The sequence below is a fragment of the Callospermophilus lateralis genome, assembly GCF_048772815.1.
Source record: "Callospermophilus lateralis isolate mCalLat2 chromosome Y unlocalized genomic scaffold, mCalLat2.hap1 SUPER_Y_unloc_1, whole genome shotgun sequence".
Lineage (NCBI taxonomy): Eukaryota > Metazoa > Chordata > Mammalia > Rodentia > Sciuridae > Callospermophilus > Callospermophilus lateralis.
Window position 1 is genome coordinate 803,730 of NW_027510163.1, and position 17,317 is coordinate 821,046.

Genomic DNA, 17,317 nt, shown 5'->3' on the forward strand with positions numbered 1-17,317 from the left:
TCCACCAATTAATGTGGCCAGTCTTCTCTTTTCTTCCTCAAAACACTCTCATCCTCTGCTCCACTACTGTACAGAGACCCTAGAGGACCCTCTCCCTCACCCCACCCACATTCAAAAGGTGCCCCTGCCACAGGACACCTACCCTTGGCTTGAAGCTCTTTTCTTCACTGAGGGCACCTGCAGGCCTGGATTTGTCATAGTACCCCTTCATGAAATCACCGAGGCCAAGCCTCTACCCCCAACACCTCCAACCAACAGGTGGAATCACTGTTCTCACGAGGGCCTTTCCCCTAGCTCAGGGCTACGCCCTTCACATCTTTACCAACTCCAAGTATGCTCTCCACATTCTCTTCTCACACTCCCGGGGACCTCAGTCATTAATGCCTCCTACATCGCACCCTGCAGGGGCCTCCCACCTCCCCACTGCGATTGGAAAACTCACTGCAGACCCCATCAGAGGGGTACTGCCACCATTTCCAAGGAAAATAACAGAACTGAGGAGGCAGCAAGACAGGCAGCCTAGGGTCCCCCTGCAGAGAGCCCATCATGACACTCTCTTCCCCACCCAGACCCCGACCCCAACCACTCCAGACATATTGCCTCACCTACAGAACCTCCCCCACACCAACACCTCTGCCCTGCCAGAACACAATAATCCTCCATCCCCCTCTCCAAGAGGACTCAAAATTTCTAAAGACCCTCTCTGTGTCTTGCCACATCTGCCCAAGGCCCAATCCCAACATAAAACTTCATCACTTGCCTTCCCAGCCCATCAGGCTTGAGGCCATTTGCCTGCATCTGACTGCCAGATGGCCTTCACCCACATGCCCACAGTAAGGACATTTAAAGGTTTTCTGGTCTTTCTGTGAGGAGCTGCCCGTCTGGGAATGAGTTAATTGGAGCTGCCTGCTCCTGCAGGGTTCCTGTAAGGACATGTGCCTGTTCAGTCAGCTCATTGCTTGAGGAACATAGCTCTGATTCTCATTATAGCTCTTCCCTGTAATGTTCTCTTGATAATGGGATGTTATTCTGTCCTTGGGAAACTTGGCGGTGCATTGTAAGGAGCTCATAAGTAAACTATTCTTTGCTTTGTTTCTGTTTATGATATCTTAAAATACCATATGGTGCACAAAGGTTCCTTAGGGTGAAAACTGTATAAATATGCAGCACGGCTGAATAAAGTTGCAGTTGCTTCACCTTGAGTGTGGCTTCTGTCCTTCCACTCCTTAAGCCTCTTTTTCAGGACTACGTGGTGTCTAGCGTACCACATCTTTCTAGAAACCTTCAGCAGCTGCACAGAGGCTAATAAGAGGGCCCAAGAAGTAGCTGACACCTTAATAAAAAAAAAAAAAAAAAAAAAAAAACATTCCCACTTGGTGTCACCTTGCTCACCAAAGACTGATAATGGTCCGGAATTTACATTTCAAATCTCCCAAATTATTTCAAAGGCCCTAAACCTTCCTGGGCACTTTTACATTCCCCATCTTTAGTTGTCTGGAAAAGTAGAACAAACTAAACCCTAAGATCAACCTTGACTAAGCTGTCAACAGAATTACATTAGACAGGCTCAAACTCCTCCCTTGGGCCCCACTAGGGTTGCAGCCCTGCTCTTGTCAGACAGAGGAGGCCATTTCCCCCTCAAGCTAATGTCAGATGTCCCCATGCTCCCTCCTACTCTAGCTCACCTCCCCCCACCTCCTACCTTATCTAAAGACCCCTCTCTTACACTCTTTCCCATGAGCCCATGCTGACCCACTGCTGCCCAATCCTAAGGCCTCATGCTCTTCTCTGACTCCGGGAGACTGAGTCCTCTTCTCTCCCCCCACACCTCCTCCTCTTTACTAACCTCAAATGGAAGGGACCATTCAGGGTTATCTTACCTACCCCTCTGTGGCCTAACTCGAGGGCATTCCATACTGGATTCACAACTCCCATCTCAAACTGTTCACCCCATCTCACTCTATGGAAACCCCCTCTATCTTTGGCATTTCCAAAATTTGGCTTTTTAACCTTCCAAAGTTTCTGGCGGATTCCTGATGGAGGCTGTTGTCACACGGAAGAGGCCAGGCTACTGCAAAGGATAAAAAACCCAGATGGCTCTTCCCCCTCTACCCCCATGGCAGGAACCTTTGTACTTACCCTCTAGCCAGACCCAGTGTCTCCTAAATCAAATCTAGCTGATTTCCCAGAGTGTCCTAGGGCTTGCTCTTCCTAGGGTTCATTTGCTGCCTATAGCCATGTCCCTGAGGAATGCTATGATCAGCCAACCCTCTGCAAATGAGATCAGGCTAGGTATTAAACAGGACAGTCAAATTCTATCTCAATGTCCCTAGCCGGATCAAGCCACTCTCAAGACATACTGCTAGACTGCCCAGACTGACTTGGGAATGTCACATGGGGGTGGGGTGCAGGATCAGTCTCACTAGGAACACCACTTTACTGAGCTGCCCCAAGTACTTTCTAATGTGTTCTTCCCTATAAGGTGGCTGAGCCCTAAGGCTATCAATCAGATGGGAACCCTGATGTAAGGAGAGTTTCTTAATTCAGATACTTAACACCACTCACCATCTGCTAAACCTTACTAAGACTTCCTGGCCCAGGGATGTTGAATGTGCCTAAAGGCTGGTTTTTCTCATTGAATAGCAGGTCCTCTAGGCCTGAACAGCTCATTGATTCTCCATGAGACCTCCCCAGACTCCACTGACATTACACCTGAGCTTTCAGGAATACCCCTCTTGCAATTTGTCCAGTTGGTTTTAACTCATACGGAAATATGTCCTTTGGGGACTGGCAGAAATGTCAGTGTGGACAGATCATCTCATTCAAAGTGTCTCAAACACTGCTCACATGTCCCCAAGGCCTCCTTCCTGTGCAGGACAGCTATATATAATTTCCTGCCCTTCCAGATGGAAGGGTCTATGTGCTTTAGTTCTTTTATTGCCATTTACAGACAGTGTCTCAGGGAATGGGGAAGTCTCTCTCTCTCTTATGACTCATATGAGCCCTTGCCACAAATGGGCTATTGAATTTTTTCCCCTAGTATCTGCTCTGGGAATACAGCAGGCCCAGCCTCTGGAACAGTGGATAACCACGTTCATTACCCATGTTCCTCGGCTCCCCAATCATCTAATAAGGGGACACCCAACAGGTAGCCAAGTCTATATAGCTCTCCAGAATCAACTGGACTCCTTAACCACTTTTGTTAACAAAACCGCCATGGACTGGACCTATTAACAGCAGAGAGAAGAGACCTCTGCCTATACCTACAGACGGAGTGGTGTTTTTATGTCAACCAGTCAGGGGTAGTAAAGGACAGGATCAAACAGGTCCAAGAGCAGCTAGATAGCATCTAGGACAACAGACCTCTGGAGATCATTTAGTCAAGTATGGCCTTGGCTCCTCCCCCCCACAGAACCCCTATTATCCTCTATGTTTCTCCTAATAGGACCATGCCTGTTCAATTGCCTACAGCCAAGATCAGAAAAAGAAACTCACCAATCAGCCAGTCAATCAACTACTTCTCCTTCAAGACTCCAAGCCCTGATGCCCAAGACCAAGACCTACGACTCATGGTCAAGTCCTCTGACTCCAGAGACTCAGCCCCACCTAACACCCTACCTCAACCCTTTAGAGGAGTGAGATTCTTTGCCCCTAATCAGCAGAAACAAGCAACAGAAGAAAGACCATTGTCCTCACCCTCGGTATGTATAAAAACAAAAAGGGAGAAATGTTGGCATCAGATCCACCATTTTAGGAGGAGCCATTTGATCTGCAGACCCTGAGGCAATGCTGCTTAGCCTCCCTTAAGAACATGTGCCTGCTAAAGAGTTGTCCTCACTCCAGCAGATGACATAATGTCTAAGTATGCTGGTGACATTCCTCTTGCAGGCCATAAAGCTGCCCTGTGAGTGCCCACAGGCTGCTGCTCTCCTCAAAGGTACAACCTTGTCAGTTTGCTCCAGGCTCTGCCCATAAATTGTGAAAGACCAACCTCACACATGACTGAGTTAACTCCCCTGCTGGGCAATGTGGTGTCAGGCACCCATGCTGCTAGACTGCCTTGCTCTTCTAGGGTTCCAGTGCCTGGGCATGTCTTCCTACAGCCCCATGGGGTAGCCACACTCACCTGTTCCTTTTTAATATAAGCCCTTGCCCTGTTTAAGATAGAATCTTCCATGGAAGTGCCTTGTGTGTGTCCCCTTCTCTTACTGTGCCCTTGGGTGTGGCCTACCCAGGTGTCAGTCAACCTGCTGACAGTGGACATCAGGAAGATAGACTCAGCCCCCTGAAACCTGACCCCTTGCCTCATCCTCATTTGAATAGCTTCTCCTCAATAAAAGGGGTCAGCATATGCCCTCTCTCTCTCTCTCTCTCTCTCTCTCTCTCTCTCTGTCTCTTCCTGTGGACACTTAAGGTCAGAGGAACCATCACAGTGACCCCAAAGAAAAAACTATTTGTGTCTTGTGTGTGGTAATTTTGTGCATCTGAATCAGCCCAGTTTACCTGGAGTGACCCCTGAGCCTTTTAGTTGTGAACAGAAACTCAGCAATAAATCTCTCCAGTGGGATTCAGGTGCATTGCGTGGTCCTTGGACACTGTGTGAGTGTCCTTTCACTAGTAGGGACAGAGGGATGCCAAGATATATGGCCAAGGCAGGTAGCAGTGAAGCCAGAATTAGACAGGAGTCAGGGAAGATGGGTAAACTGAGTCAGGTGGCATCAAGGAGGCCAATTTGAGTGTGTCCAGAAAGTTGGAGGCTGTCCCCTGAGGGATGGAAATGCCTTCAGAGCCCTTCCCCCACCCTATCAAGATAACACAGGAAGGAGAGATGAGGGGGACAGAGCAGGAGCACAAAGCAAGCCTAAGACCTACAAACAGCAGAGCACCCTCCTTCTTGGGACACCAGGATACCAGCCCTGGCCCCCTTCGCCCTCCTGGTGATAGAACAACTTACCTGTAAGGAGTTCTGCTTCCTCACGTGTTGAGACATAACAGTAGGGAACCTCTCCAAGGCAAGCATGTGAAGTGGAGTTTATGTTAATAAAAGTAACCATTAAGTCTAAAGGTTCCTCTCCCAAGAGGGAGAGGGGGCCATAGCTGGTTTCTTGGAATCCCAAGAAAGGGGTGTTCTGCCTTTTTTTTTTTTTTTAATAGGTCTTAGGCTTTCTTTGTTCTCTGGCTCTTTCCCCTGGTCTGTCTCTCCATCCTGTGTACGTGATGAGGCCCAGGAGATTATCCATGAGGTGGCCAAAATGTGAGGACCAGATGGACAGGAAAGGGCAGGATGGAGCAGCGCAGGACAGGTTAATTAATAACTTCCCAGCTCCCTGCAGGGAGAGGCAATTCCTGGGACAGGTTACCTTAGCAACAGGTGGGAGCAGGGGCAGGTTACCTTGGTGAGGGTGGAGGAAGGGCTCACTCCAACTTCACAGACTCACTCCAATTGGCCTCCTTGACCTGACCTGACTTGGTTTACCTATGTAGACCAACTGCCTGTCTATTTCTGGCTTCACTGGGAGCACTATACCTCCTCCTTTTAAAATAAACCTTTCTTAAATGGTTGTCTTGGTGTGCTTCTCTAATGTTGAACATGTTGAACCAGATGGGCACATATGCTATGCCTACTAGAAGCCCAAACCTAAAACCTGTGCTTCTCTGCAGAAACCTGTGCATACAGCCAGTGCATCCCAGTTTAGGACTAACGAATGTTTGGGGCCGTCTAAGCTCTTCTCACCAGGAAAATAAAATCAAGGCTAATTTGTGTCAGGTAAAGAGGTCTGACTTGAACCAGCTGATAGAATATTACAACCTTATCTGCATTTTGAATCCCAGTTACTAAATGAGGATAATTAAGGCAAAAGTGAGAAAAGCCCTCATGTTTCTCCACAGTTTTATTGTAGGGCTGGACTTGACTCTACTTAAGGAGGCCTTCTGTGGACATGGACAAGCATATTGGATAAAAGAGCTTATACTTGGGTGGAGTAATGCATGCACACACTGATAAATATTAGTTATTGCCTGCTCATGGGCATTAAGTGGCAACGAGTTTGATTTCACATAGTAGCAACAGAAAGACAATGCTGTGACCTCACACTTACATTTGCATCACTCCAGACTCAGAAGCATTCATATGGACACGCTGGCCCTCAGAGAGGACGATTGTGGCCAGAAGCTGTGCGACACTGCCCCCTGGAGGAAGCATGGAAGATAGCGCTTCATCCCACCCCCAGCAGGTGTGACTTGGAGGTAGCTGCCTGTCCCCATCTGCCTTCTCACTTTTCTAATGCAAATCAGACCTAGAAGTTGTGATGCGTCATCAGGAACACAGTGGTGGGGACCGCTGCTCAAGAAGTGAACCCTTCCCTTAGCTTTCTTCATTCTCCTGCAAGCCCACAGGTTGTGTAAGTCGGGTTGATCATAGGTGTGCCAGTGAAGCTGTCCCAGGGCTCAGCTTTGATGTGAAGCCCGGATGTTACAGCTCCATTGAAGGTGACATAAATGTTTGCTTGGCCAAACTTTAGACAACCTAATGACTCATCCTTAAGAAATGCACTTAGAGCAAAGAACCATTGCTACGTCATTTTTTGGTAGAAATTCCCGAGCGAGTCCCTTATCAGGGTCCTTGTCCTTCACCATCCCACAGGCAGCAACTACCCATCCTGGGCAGGCTTCAGGTCAATTTAGCAGAGCTCTCTGAGACTGGTGCTCGGTTTAGCCACCTTCCTCTACTGGCCCTGCACCACTCCATCCCCACGTGCTGCACTCCCTCTCAGGACTGAGTCCAGAGGCCCAGCACAGTGGTCCTTGTCTATTGTTTTCCTGCAGCACGTTAATATCTATCATTGAATATTTTTTTTCTCAGTAAAAGACATGAAAATAATGTAAAAAATATCAAAGCCTTCTCCCAGAGACCCTGGAGAAAATATGCCATATAAGATCTGAACAGCTGGAAGGGGAAAGATGCAGTGTCACTTACAAGTGGCCCTTTATTATTTATTAACAATTTAAAAGTTTATGGAGAAATAATTTACAGAAAACATTTTACAACGATCATTGGGTAAAGGAAGATGTCTGTACAGGTCCATTAACTCGAAAAAAAAAGGCCCATTTCCCCTGGAAGCCATGTACAGCAGCAAATGCACCGACACACACTTGGAAGAGTGCATCAGACTATAAAGACCTTACACGTCCACGTGGGGATTGAAGATTGAACACCACGGAGGAGGCTTGTAAAGCCAGCGGTCATCACGCAGGTCGGCCAGCAGGGGGCACTCTGCTCACTGCAAAGTGTTGAAAACAGGCACACACACCCCCACCCCTCCTGCATCAAGGACAGGATTGTAAACTCAGGAAACTGGATGAAGCCTCTGCACAGGAGCACAGCACAGAGAGCAGAGTGTGACTGCAGAGACGTGAAAGAGAGGTCTCAGGGCTGTTGGCAAGGAAGCTGTCCCCATTGCGGGCCTGTAGGCCAGCTAGGGATTAAATTGGCAGTAAGAGAGATTCAGGGAGAGAAGCTATTCAGTCCCTTGCATGTGCAGGGGCGTCTCCCTCAAGTAGAGACCCAGAGAAGGGCCAGGTTGCTGAAGACTGCGGAGCCTCTGGAGTACAGAATGGAACCAGCGGGTGTCAGGATGGTGGAGAGGATGACAGGAGGGAAGGGAGATGGGTGGAGGAGGCCTTGCTGTGCACACAGGTCTCGGGGTGTCCGAGCTGGCGGGAGCAGCCCTCTTCCTGAGACTCCTTCACTAGCACAGGTTCCCTCACACACGGGGTCTTCAGAGCCGCTCCTGTGCCCACAGTGGCTCATAAGAACAACCTTGGAACCAGCGGGCATATTGGGGGCCTGCTTTGGTCTCCTGGAGTCACAATTCAGGGTGGCCTGTGGTGAGCCTCAAGGTTGGGCTGATTCCTCTTTCTCTCCAAGGCACCCACGTGGGAAGGGTCGGCCAAGGCCGAGGCTCCTGAAGGCCTCCTCTGGCTCAGCCCATGGGCCCAGTTCTGTTCCCCTTGTGCGGTCCTCACACAGCCACCGTCCCTCACTGCAGCATGCAGCACCCTCATCCGTGTTCTGGGTACATCATGTCACCCCACTCTGGAGGCCCCCTGAGTCTACTGCGTTCCCTTTTGGATGCTGTGGTGATGACACCTGGCGAGAACCGCTGAGAGGGGAAACGCAAATTTGTTCTCATGGTTTCAGAGACTTAGTCCATGGCCAGCCAAGGCCACTGCCCTGGGTGGGTCTTTGGGGGCAGAGCATCACCTTGGAGGAAGGGCGTGGAGGAGGGGAGATGCTCAGGGCGTGAGGTCAGCTTCTGCCACAGCAATCACTTCCCACCCGCAGAAGAGGGTGTCACATGCCATCGCTTTTGCTTGTGAGCTACGTTAGGTTTTCTCTGTGTCTAGGGTTTCTTTGGGGGGGGGGCTCTTTTGGTCAGTTTTTTCATAGTATTATTTATTTTATTATTATTTTCATAGTATTATATATTATTTATTTATTTATTTATGGAGGGCGCCAGGACAGAGGAGGCTGAACAGACAGACGTCAGTCATGGCTGGGGTCCATCCTGATGGGTGGCTTTTCCTGTCTGAGGTGTAGATCCTCAGGCAGTAGCTGCTCTCTGGATGTCACACTCTCAGGTCTCATTGTAGTGAATGTGTCTGGGGGGGACCTAATTGGAGGCCACCTTCTCTCTGCTCTGGAGAGGACAGAACAGCTTATGCCCACCCTCACATGGGCCACCGCCCCTGGTGCTGTTCACCTCCTGAGGTCCCCTGGCTGAGTCCTGCTGTTGTCCTCAGTCATCTCTCTGTGATCCTTGTCCCTCCATAGGAGCAACCCGGTGGAACACGCACTTCCTGACCCTGCTCTTCCAGCCAGAGGGCGCCTGAGCCTGCCAAGGGGGAGGGGTCTGCCATGCTTTGGGAACAAGTGGTCCAGCTTGACCTGAATTTGATCCTTGACCTCTGCAGAGACCCTTGGGAGACCCGTGTCCTCATGCCTGACTCGGAGTCCTGGTTCCACGAGGTGGTGGGCAGAGTCCAGCAGGCTCATAGTTCACACCCAGCCCATGGCTGGCATGGCACATCTCCACATGCTCATCACTCAGAGCTAAGGGACCCTCAGTTCCAATGTGGCAGCTCCAGACACACTCAGGTCATTGCAGTGGTCAGAGGGCTGCTGGTCACTGTATTAGTCTTCCTGGGCTGCTGTAACAAAACACCCAGCCTGGGGCCTTCAGACCACAGACCCTGACTGCTCATTGATGACCTCAGGCCACCACCCAAGCTAACTCCACCTCTGCCTGATGGCCAAACCCGTTTCCAGCCCAGTGGATCTTGGGATAAGGAAATAGACGGCAGCTGGCCATCGCTAGGAGCCCTGCTTCCTTCCCATCACTCATGCTGTGTGGAACAGAAAGCCAGCACAGTGGGCCAGCTGTGTCCCTTGTCACCAGCCCCCCTTGTAACCTCTGAGTTCTTCAGCATCCTCTGGGCTGGGTCACCTTCTTCAGACCCAGCCACACCCTTGACTCTGTTGACTTTGTAGCCCAGGTCCTCACAGAAGCTCCATGTTCTTAGGTGTCAAGCTTTCAATTCTGCAGATGTATCAACAAAATTATTACTTTAATTATTATTATTACCCTTGGTACTGGGGATCCAACCTGAGGGGGTGCTTAACCACTGAGCTACATCCCTAAATCTTTTTTTATATTTTATTTTGACACAGACTCTCTCTAAGTTTCTTAGGGACTTTCTGAGTTGCTGAGGTTGGTCTCTAGCAATCCTCCTGCTTCAGCCTCCCAAGTCACAGAAGTACCGTGTGTGCCACTTCAAAATGAATATTGACACAGGCGCATTAACAAGGTTGGAAATTATAATTTAGAGCTTATTTATTATTACATTATAATTCTACTGTTATTAAATAATGAGATTTCATGTTATATAATCTATTTAGCATTCTATGGGTACTCCCTATCTGGAGCAATGAGACACAGCAGAATCAGGACCCACCCAGCTGCCCCTGCCCACACAACCTCCTGCAAACTCTGCTTCCCAGGAAGCCAGCTCCCATGGCCCTAGACCATTTCTAACCCATGATCGTGCTCAGTCTATTTGATAATCTGCCTAGCAGCACCCAACTTGCTTGCTTCCTGTGTTCTTAGAGATCTCTGCTCCCAGGACTGAAGGTCTCCTCAAAAAAACATAGTGTTATCTGCTGTGGTGTGGCATGCCTGTAAACCCAGTGGCTTGGGAGGCTGAGGCAGGAGGGTTGCAATTTGGGGGCCAGTCTCAGCAATGTTGTGAGGGCCTGAGCAAATGGGCAAGACTCTGTGGGATCAGCAGAGTCAGGTCTGTACATACGAATAGATAATTGTAGAATGTAGACTATCTACATCGATGGTAGATACTAGCACAAGGCGCCCATTTTATTTCTGCTGCCCATTGCTGTTTGAGAGGGCTGCCTGCCTCCCCCCACCCCACCCATTTCTCTGCTGGGGATGGAACACTGAGCCACAGCCCCGACCCCAAATGTTTCCTTTTATAGCTCAGGCTGCCTCCTCAAAGATCAGAGGCCAGGAGGTGATGAGAATTACTAAAATAATTTCCAAACTGTTTTCATTAGTAGATATCATATATATGTGGGATATATATGATAGCTTCAAAGAGTGTTTCAAAAATATGGAGACCGTGTCTTTCTAATTTGCCTGAGGTCCCATTATTTTTATTTATATATATAAAATAAATTGAGAGGGGCTTGACCTGGACCTCTGAGCTACACCCCCACTCTTTTCCTTTTATTTCAAGAGAAGGTCTCACTGACCTTGGGCCCCTCCAGCCTCAGCCTCCCTGAGAAGCTGTGCTTTTTTGTGTGTGTTGAGGTTAAACCCAGGGCCTCGCCATGCTCGGAAAGCACTCTAGGGCTGAAGCCTAGCTCAGCGCCAGGCGTCACCTCTGTACCTGAGGCTAAGCCAAGGCTTCCCACCTGGATTAGTTCCCAGCACAGCGGGGAAGCTCCGCCTGGAAAGGGCTGGGGCCTAGCATCTGTCACTCTACCCAATTTCAGCCAGTGATTGGATGCGGTTGGATGTCAGTCACGATGCAGAGGCGGGACTGGAGGCCGTCCATCCGGGACGCGGGGGGGAACTGCCCAATCAGTGCGCAGAGGGAGCGGAAGGGCGGGCTTCCGCGATTTCCGGCTTTGCTTCCTCAGCGACTCCGTTCCTCATCCTTCAAGCCCAGAGCTCTCTGCTCCGGGGACTCAGGTGACTCTGCGCTGCCTGTGTGTCCCCCCACCCCCATCTCGGGTGCCTGGAGGTTCCTCGAGAGGACGCCGGGTCACCACAGAAGACAAAAATGGCGAGTTTGCGACCAGGGCTGAAGGTACGCGTCACCACCTGCCTCGGGGCCCGGTGCCCGGGGGAGCTGGGGAGCGCGGCGGAGTCGTGGCCCTGTCCCTTGGCCTCGTGGGGTGAGCTGGGTTTGGGGTTTTTGAGGGGAGCTGCTGAGCGCGGCGGAGCCCCCGCTGGAGGGTGGCCCTGGGCCCTGTCCCCGGGTTCCCTGGGTCTGGAAGGGCGGCTCGGGTCCCTGGTGTCCCCTTGGCTCCCTACTGGTGGCCCGACCCACTCTTCCCCACGTGGAGGAGGCAGCCCCCCTCCCCACTTTGACATAGATTATTTATTTAACCCAAATTTGCTTTTATTAGTCACACACGGCGTTGTGATGCCCTTTGACACCGCACACACACACATAGAGGGTCACTGCTCCTTTTTCTGCTTGACCTCCATGTGGCTTCACACCCGTCCTGGAGTCGCCTGTGCACATAGGACAGTCGTGTGTGATTCATTCTCCTGTTCTCCGTCCCCAGCTCTTTGAATTTGGTGTTCAGATGGGGGTCTGGCTACGTTGCCCAGCCTGGCCCGTAAGTCCTCCCGCTCCTGCTTCCGTTTCTCAAGCTGTTGACATTCAAGGCACTGGCCATCCCAGCTCTGGGAAAGAGTTCATTTTGATCCAGATATTAATGAGCATACTCAGGAACATGGATTCCAGTGACCCTAAATGATGTGTGTGTCCCACCCTGAAAGACAAGGATTGAACCGAGCCACAGTCAGTCCTTTTCAGATTGTATTTTGAGACCGATGTCACCAAGTTCTTGATGGCTTCCCTAAGTTGCTGAGGGTGGCTTTGAATGTAGCGATCCTCCGCCCTTAGCCTCTCAAGCTGCTGGGATTACAGTTGTGTGCCCCTGTGCCTGGCCCGACATGAACTTTTATAAAAGAAACTGTGTATCACTGCATTAACCAATTGCACTGGTAGGAGCCTCAGATGAGTGGGTTACAGGGAAATAAAACAGAAAAAAAGAAAAAAGAAATTTCTTCTGTCTGTAGTTATTACCTTCTTACTTTGGTAGATGGTGGGGACTAGATGTCCGGTAAGGGTAGGGATATATTCTGAGAAATTTAATAGTTTTGAGAATTGTGGTCTGATACAGAAATTAAGATGATTGGCTATTAAAGGGCTTAAGATAGCCCAAGATGATTTTTGCTCTCCATTCAGAACCCTGCCTTTCCACCCTCATGGTGGTCTGGTGAGCCAAAGTCAAGTACTCTGAAGGTTCTTTGATGTAGATGCAACTCTATAGAGAACTTGAGTTCACAGCTGTAAAAATCTTGTGCTTCTCCCTTTATCTTCCTTAGGTGTAGACACCGTGTCAGATTTCTTGGGCAGAGGTTCCCTTTGGTTACCTCACAAGGTCTCATGTCCTCAGCCACTGTCCTCTCCTGGAGCTGCCACAAGGTGCCCACAGGTTCCCTGTGCCCTGAAGGGTGAACAGAACTTCAGGCCCTGGGTCAGCTCCTCCTAGGGGACAGCCTGAGGTGTGGGGTGCAGCCTCTCAGGGAAGCTGCTGGGGACCCTGGGCTGAGGAATCTCCTGGAACTGGCCTCATCTAGACAGCTACTTCCTTGGGACCTTGTTTTCCCCAAGCTCTTTCCCCATTCCTTGGAGACAGGTGGCCAGTCAGCCTGTGGATGCTGGTGCTGAGGGGCCAGGTCAGCAGTGACTCCTGCCCTTTCAGTCTCTCACAGTGTGAAGGAGCGCAACCTCCCCCAGAGCATAAGGACCACCCACCCCAGTGCAGAGCTGTGCAAACCTGAAAAGCCTCATAGACTGGAGTCATGGTGCAGGTCCCGGGAAAGATGATCCTGGAGGGATATTTCAGGAGGAAGACCAGGAGTGGGCATGTCCCAGATGTCAGGGACCTTCCCTGCCCCTTTAGCCTGACACATGTGTGCTCCCTCAGCACCAAAGATCTCTGTGTATCACTTTGAAATGATGCGCTCACTTATCTGAGGCCCAGGTTTATTTATTCAGAGCCAAATGGGATGGACTAGTATTAAATAGGCAAGACAGAAGTGGATTTTAAAAAGTCTTGTTACATTTCCATTGTGAAAATCTTCCACCCACGTACACTGGTGCACACCTGTGATCCTTGCTCTTCCAAAGATAGAGACATGAGGTTGCAAACTTGAGGACAGCCTTAGCAACTTAGCTAGCCCTTATATCTGGGGATGTGACTCATCAGTAAAGTTCCTCTGGGTTTAATCTCTGGTCCCAAACCAAAGGAAAAGAACACAGCAGAAAAACAAACAGAAAAAAAACACATCTCATTTACCTTTTGTTACCCCTGAGTATGCATAGAAAATTGGTGAGATTTGATCTTGTCTTTTCAATGATTTCCAGTTGAAATCCATGTCCTAGATTCCAGAATGCCACTTAAGATACAGAGAAACTCTGCCTACCATTATTGCTGCAGGAAATGAATCCATTTCTACAAAAATTGTGGTCGATAAATTTATGAATTTGATTTTATGTTAATTAGTAACAGTCATTGACAAGCTGTTGAATTTGACAGGAGTGACAGTTTGTTGTCACTGTTCTTGTCTGGACTTGGCAGGTTCATGTTAGTTGTGTGGTTTTTGGTATCAGGAGTGGAACCCAGAGGTGCTTAACCACTGAGCCACATCCCTGGCCCCTTTTAGATTCTTCCTTTTGAGTCAGGGTCTTGCTACATCACCTTGGGCCTCTGACCCCTTAACCGCTGGGGTTACAGGCGTGCACCATCACACCCATCTTCATTGGAAGTTTTAAGGACAATTTTGGCAATACCTAAAATACCCAACTGTAATCATTTAATCACTGAAGAACTTATCAGTGAAATAATAAATGACACCTGTTTTCTGAAATGGAGAGAGATATATGTCTATGTAAGGGTGCTGATCCTCTCACAAGCACTCCCACCATGTCACCTGATTCCTGTTCCCTCCTAACTACCTCCTCCTAGGGCCACCCATATGGGAGCTGGCCTTCTAGCTTATGAAACTTGGGAGTAACATAAATGCTCTCTCAACTCTCTCTGTCCTGTACAATATTTTCACTGGTCTTAGATACAGTGTACTATTTTCATTTTAGATATAGTTTTTCCTAAGTTCACCCCAAAAAACATAATAATCCATGCCCTGAATTTCACATAATTTACTGAAATGCTCTTTGTTTTTTCAGAGTTTAAATCATGGGAAAGTTCAGTCTCCTTAAGAAAGTGTGTTGTCTTTTCATTCATTTTGTTGCCTTTCATTGTGTATCTTTTGTATTATAATCTTTTTTATCACTCATTACATATATTTTCAGGGTTTTTTTTTTCTTTTTTAGTGTGTGTGTGTGTGTGTGTGTGTGTGTGTGTGAGTGTACATGGACTGTTGAGGATTGAACTGAGGGCTATCAAGTTCTTACTACTGAGCTACTCTCCACCCCAAGAAAATTAGTATTGTAGACTGTTGTTTACTTATTTGTTGATGTATTGAGTGCTGGGATTGAAGCCAGGGACTTGCTCATGCTTATGTTGTCCTCAAAAATGAATTTCAATGTGTGAGCAGCATTTTTAGGTGGGCAGGTGTTTTACTGGGGAATAAACCTAGAGGCACTTGACCACTGAGCCAGTCCTCAGCCCTTCCTATTTATTTTGTACCTATTTATTTTTATTTTTATTTTGTATAGTTGCAGAGGGGCAGAATACCTTATTTTTGCTAATTTTTCTGTGGTGCTAAGGATCATACCCAGTGCCTCATACATGCTAGCAAGTGCTCTGCCACTCAGCTACAATCCCAGTCCCCCCATTTATAGTTGATGAAGGCCAAGAATCACAAAATTTCTGGATGTCTTCCTAAATTGCTGAGAGAGCCTCCAACTTGCCGTTTCCCTGCCTTGACCTCCCTAGTGGCTAAAATTACAGGTGCACATCACCACACCAGCAGTTGGAATGACTTTTGAAGGCTTATCATCCAATTTCTTTCCAGACGGAAATAGTATTGAAAATCCGTTTCCTTGCTTTTCTCTAAAGTTTTCAAATTTGCAACTATGACTTTTCTTCTTTGCTTTATTTTTTACATTATTATTTGTGAAAGGTATTCATTATGTAATATTGTTTCTTATGTTTATATTTTGTTAAGGTTTATGGCTCTCATTCACTTCCTTATTCATTCACTTCCTTATTAAATCAATTTGGTTTTTCAGAGCAATTTTAGGCTTACATGGTTTGTTAGTCAGTGTTCTCTAGAGGAACAGCATCAAGAGGAAGTGTGATTATAAAAGGGGACTTATTAGATTGGCCTACTTGACCTGAAGCTGGATGTCCACAGTGACCATCTGCAGGGTGGAGAGCTTGAGAAGTAGTGGCTGCAGAGTCCAAGAGGCTGAAGCCTCAGAACAAGAAGGATCATTGGTGCTGCCCTAGTCCAGACCAAAGGTTCTGAAAATTCCCTGGAGAATCACAGGCAGAGTCCACATTGGGAGAGTGAAGAAGGCAGAGTCTGATGTCCTCAGATCATTGCAGCAGCCATTGGAGAAGAAAGGAGCTTTCTCTGCTGCTGCTTCCTTCTTCTTCCAACTTTTGTTCCACCTAAGACACCGTCCTATTGGATGGTGCTGCCTCTACCTAAGGAGGTTTTCCAGTTGGTTCTCTCTTCCATATGCCAGTCATTTGTAGACACACCCTCATGGACACATCCAGAGGCCTCTTAATCATAAGGTATCTCTTAATCCAATGCTGTTGACAATTCAAATGAGCCATTACACATTATCAAACACCCTTTCTCCACACTGTTCTCAACATTTTGCATTGATGTTGGATGCTTGTTAGTTACTAAATCAGTATCCTACATTTGATTAAGAGAGTGGATGAAGCAACACCTTATCATCAGCTGAAATCCATCATTTATCTTGGGGTTCCTCCTCTGTGTGGTGTGTTTTGTGTGTCCCATACTCTACATAATAATGTCATACAGAAGAGTTTCGGTGCATCTATAATGCTGTCTTTTCCAGAATGTTCTTGACTTGGAATCTTACTGCACTTGGCCATTTCAAACTGGCTTCTCTCACTTACCAGTCTGTCTTTGAGGGTGCTTTGAGGCTGCAGACTTCATTTTCTGGGTGATGTTCTTTGGTGTGGTTAAACTGCAGCTTGTCCATTCAGCATTGAAAGGTGCATCTTCCTTGCTTCTAGCTTTGGGCAGTTCTGGACATGGCTGCTGTAGTCACTGCTGAGTTTTCTGTGCCCATAATTTTCCCATCATTTGCATAGACACCTGGGAGTGTGGTGAATTAATCATAGAGTGCACCATGTTTATTTTGTAATTGCATCTTCCAGAGAGAGTGTTCTCTCCATTCACATGAGCAAGGGAAGGGTTCTTGCTGATTCATGTTTTCACTGCCTTTTGGAGCTTTTGGTGTTTGGCATTTCACCCCTCCAGTTGAGTATCTGGTGGCACCTCATTGTTCATTTTGAAGTTTCCTAATTATATGCAGGTGAGCATCTTCTCACACATGTGTTAACTGTGCCTCTTTATTGAATGAGTGTCTTCCCAAATCTTCTTCCCACTTCCAAGTTTGTTGCTTACTTTTTTTTACAGAGTATTCTTCATGTATGTTGAACACCAACCCAGTGTCATTATGTGTTCTGACAACATTTTGTCCACTTCTCCAGCATGTCTTCTCATTCTCTCAAGGGCATCTTTTGAAAAACGCAAACTTCATGTTGATTAAGTTCTACTTACAAGTTTTTCACTCACAGATCATGTGTTTGATGTTGCATATGAAGCTGTCATGCCAGCCCAGATTTCTCTGTAAGTACTTCTGTGTTATTTTAGTGAAGTTTGGAGTTTTGCATTAGGTACTACAATGTATAGGCAATTTTTTGGTGCCGACAAGTGAACCCTGGGCCTCCTATGTGCCAGGCAGGTGCTTTGGTAGAGCTGCAGCCCCA

General features: G+C 48.0%; 1 protein-coding gene across 2 annotated transcripts in view; it reads left to right on the forward strand.

Moving 5' to 3' along the window:
* The first annotated feature begins 11,218 nt into the window (after positions 1–11,218).
* Positions 11,219–17,317, forward strand: part of LOC143639897 (uncharacterized) — a 51,425-nt gene continuing 45,326 nt past the window's right edge. For both annotated transcript variants that reach the window (XM_077107925.1, XM_077107924.1), the window contains exon 1: positions 11,219–11,385. In XM_077107925.1, coding sequence (XP_076964040.1) covers positions 11,359–11,385 — 27 coding nt within the window. In that variant the 5' untranslated portion in view covers positions 11,219–11,358. The remainder of the gene's footprint in view (positions 11,386–17,317) is intronic.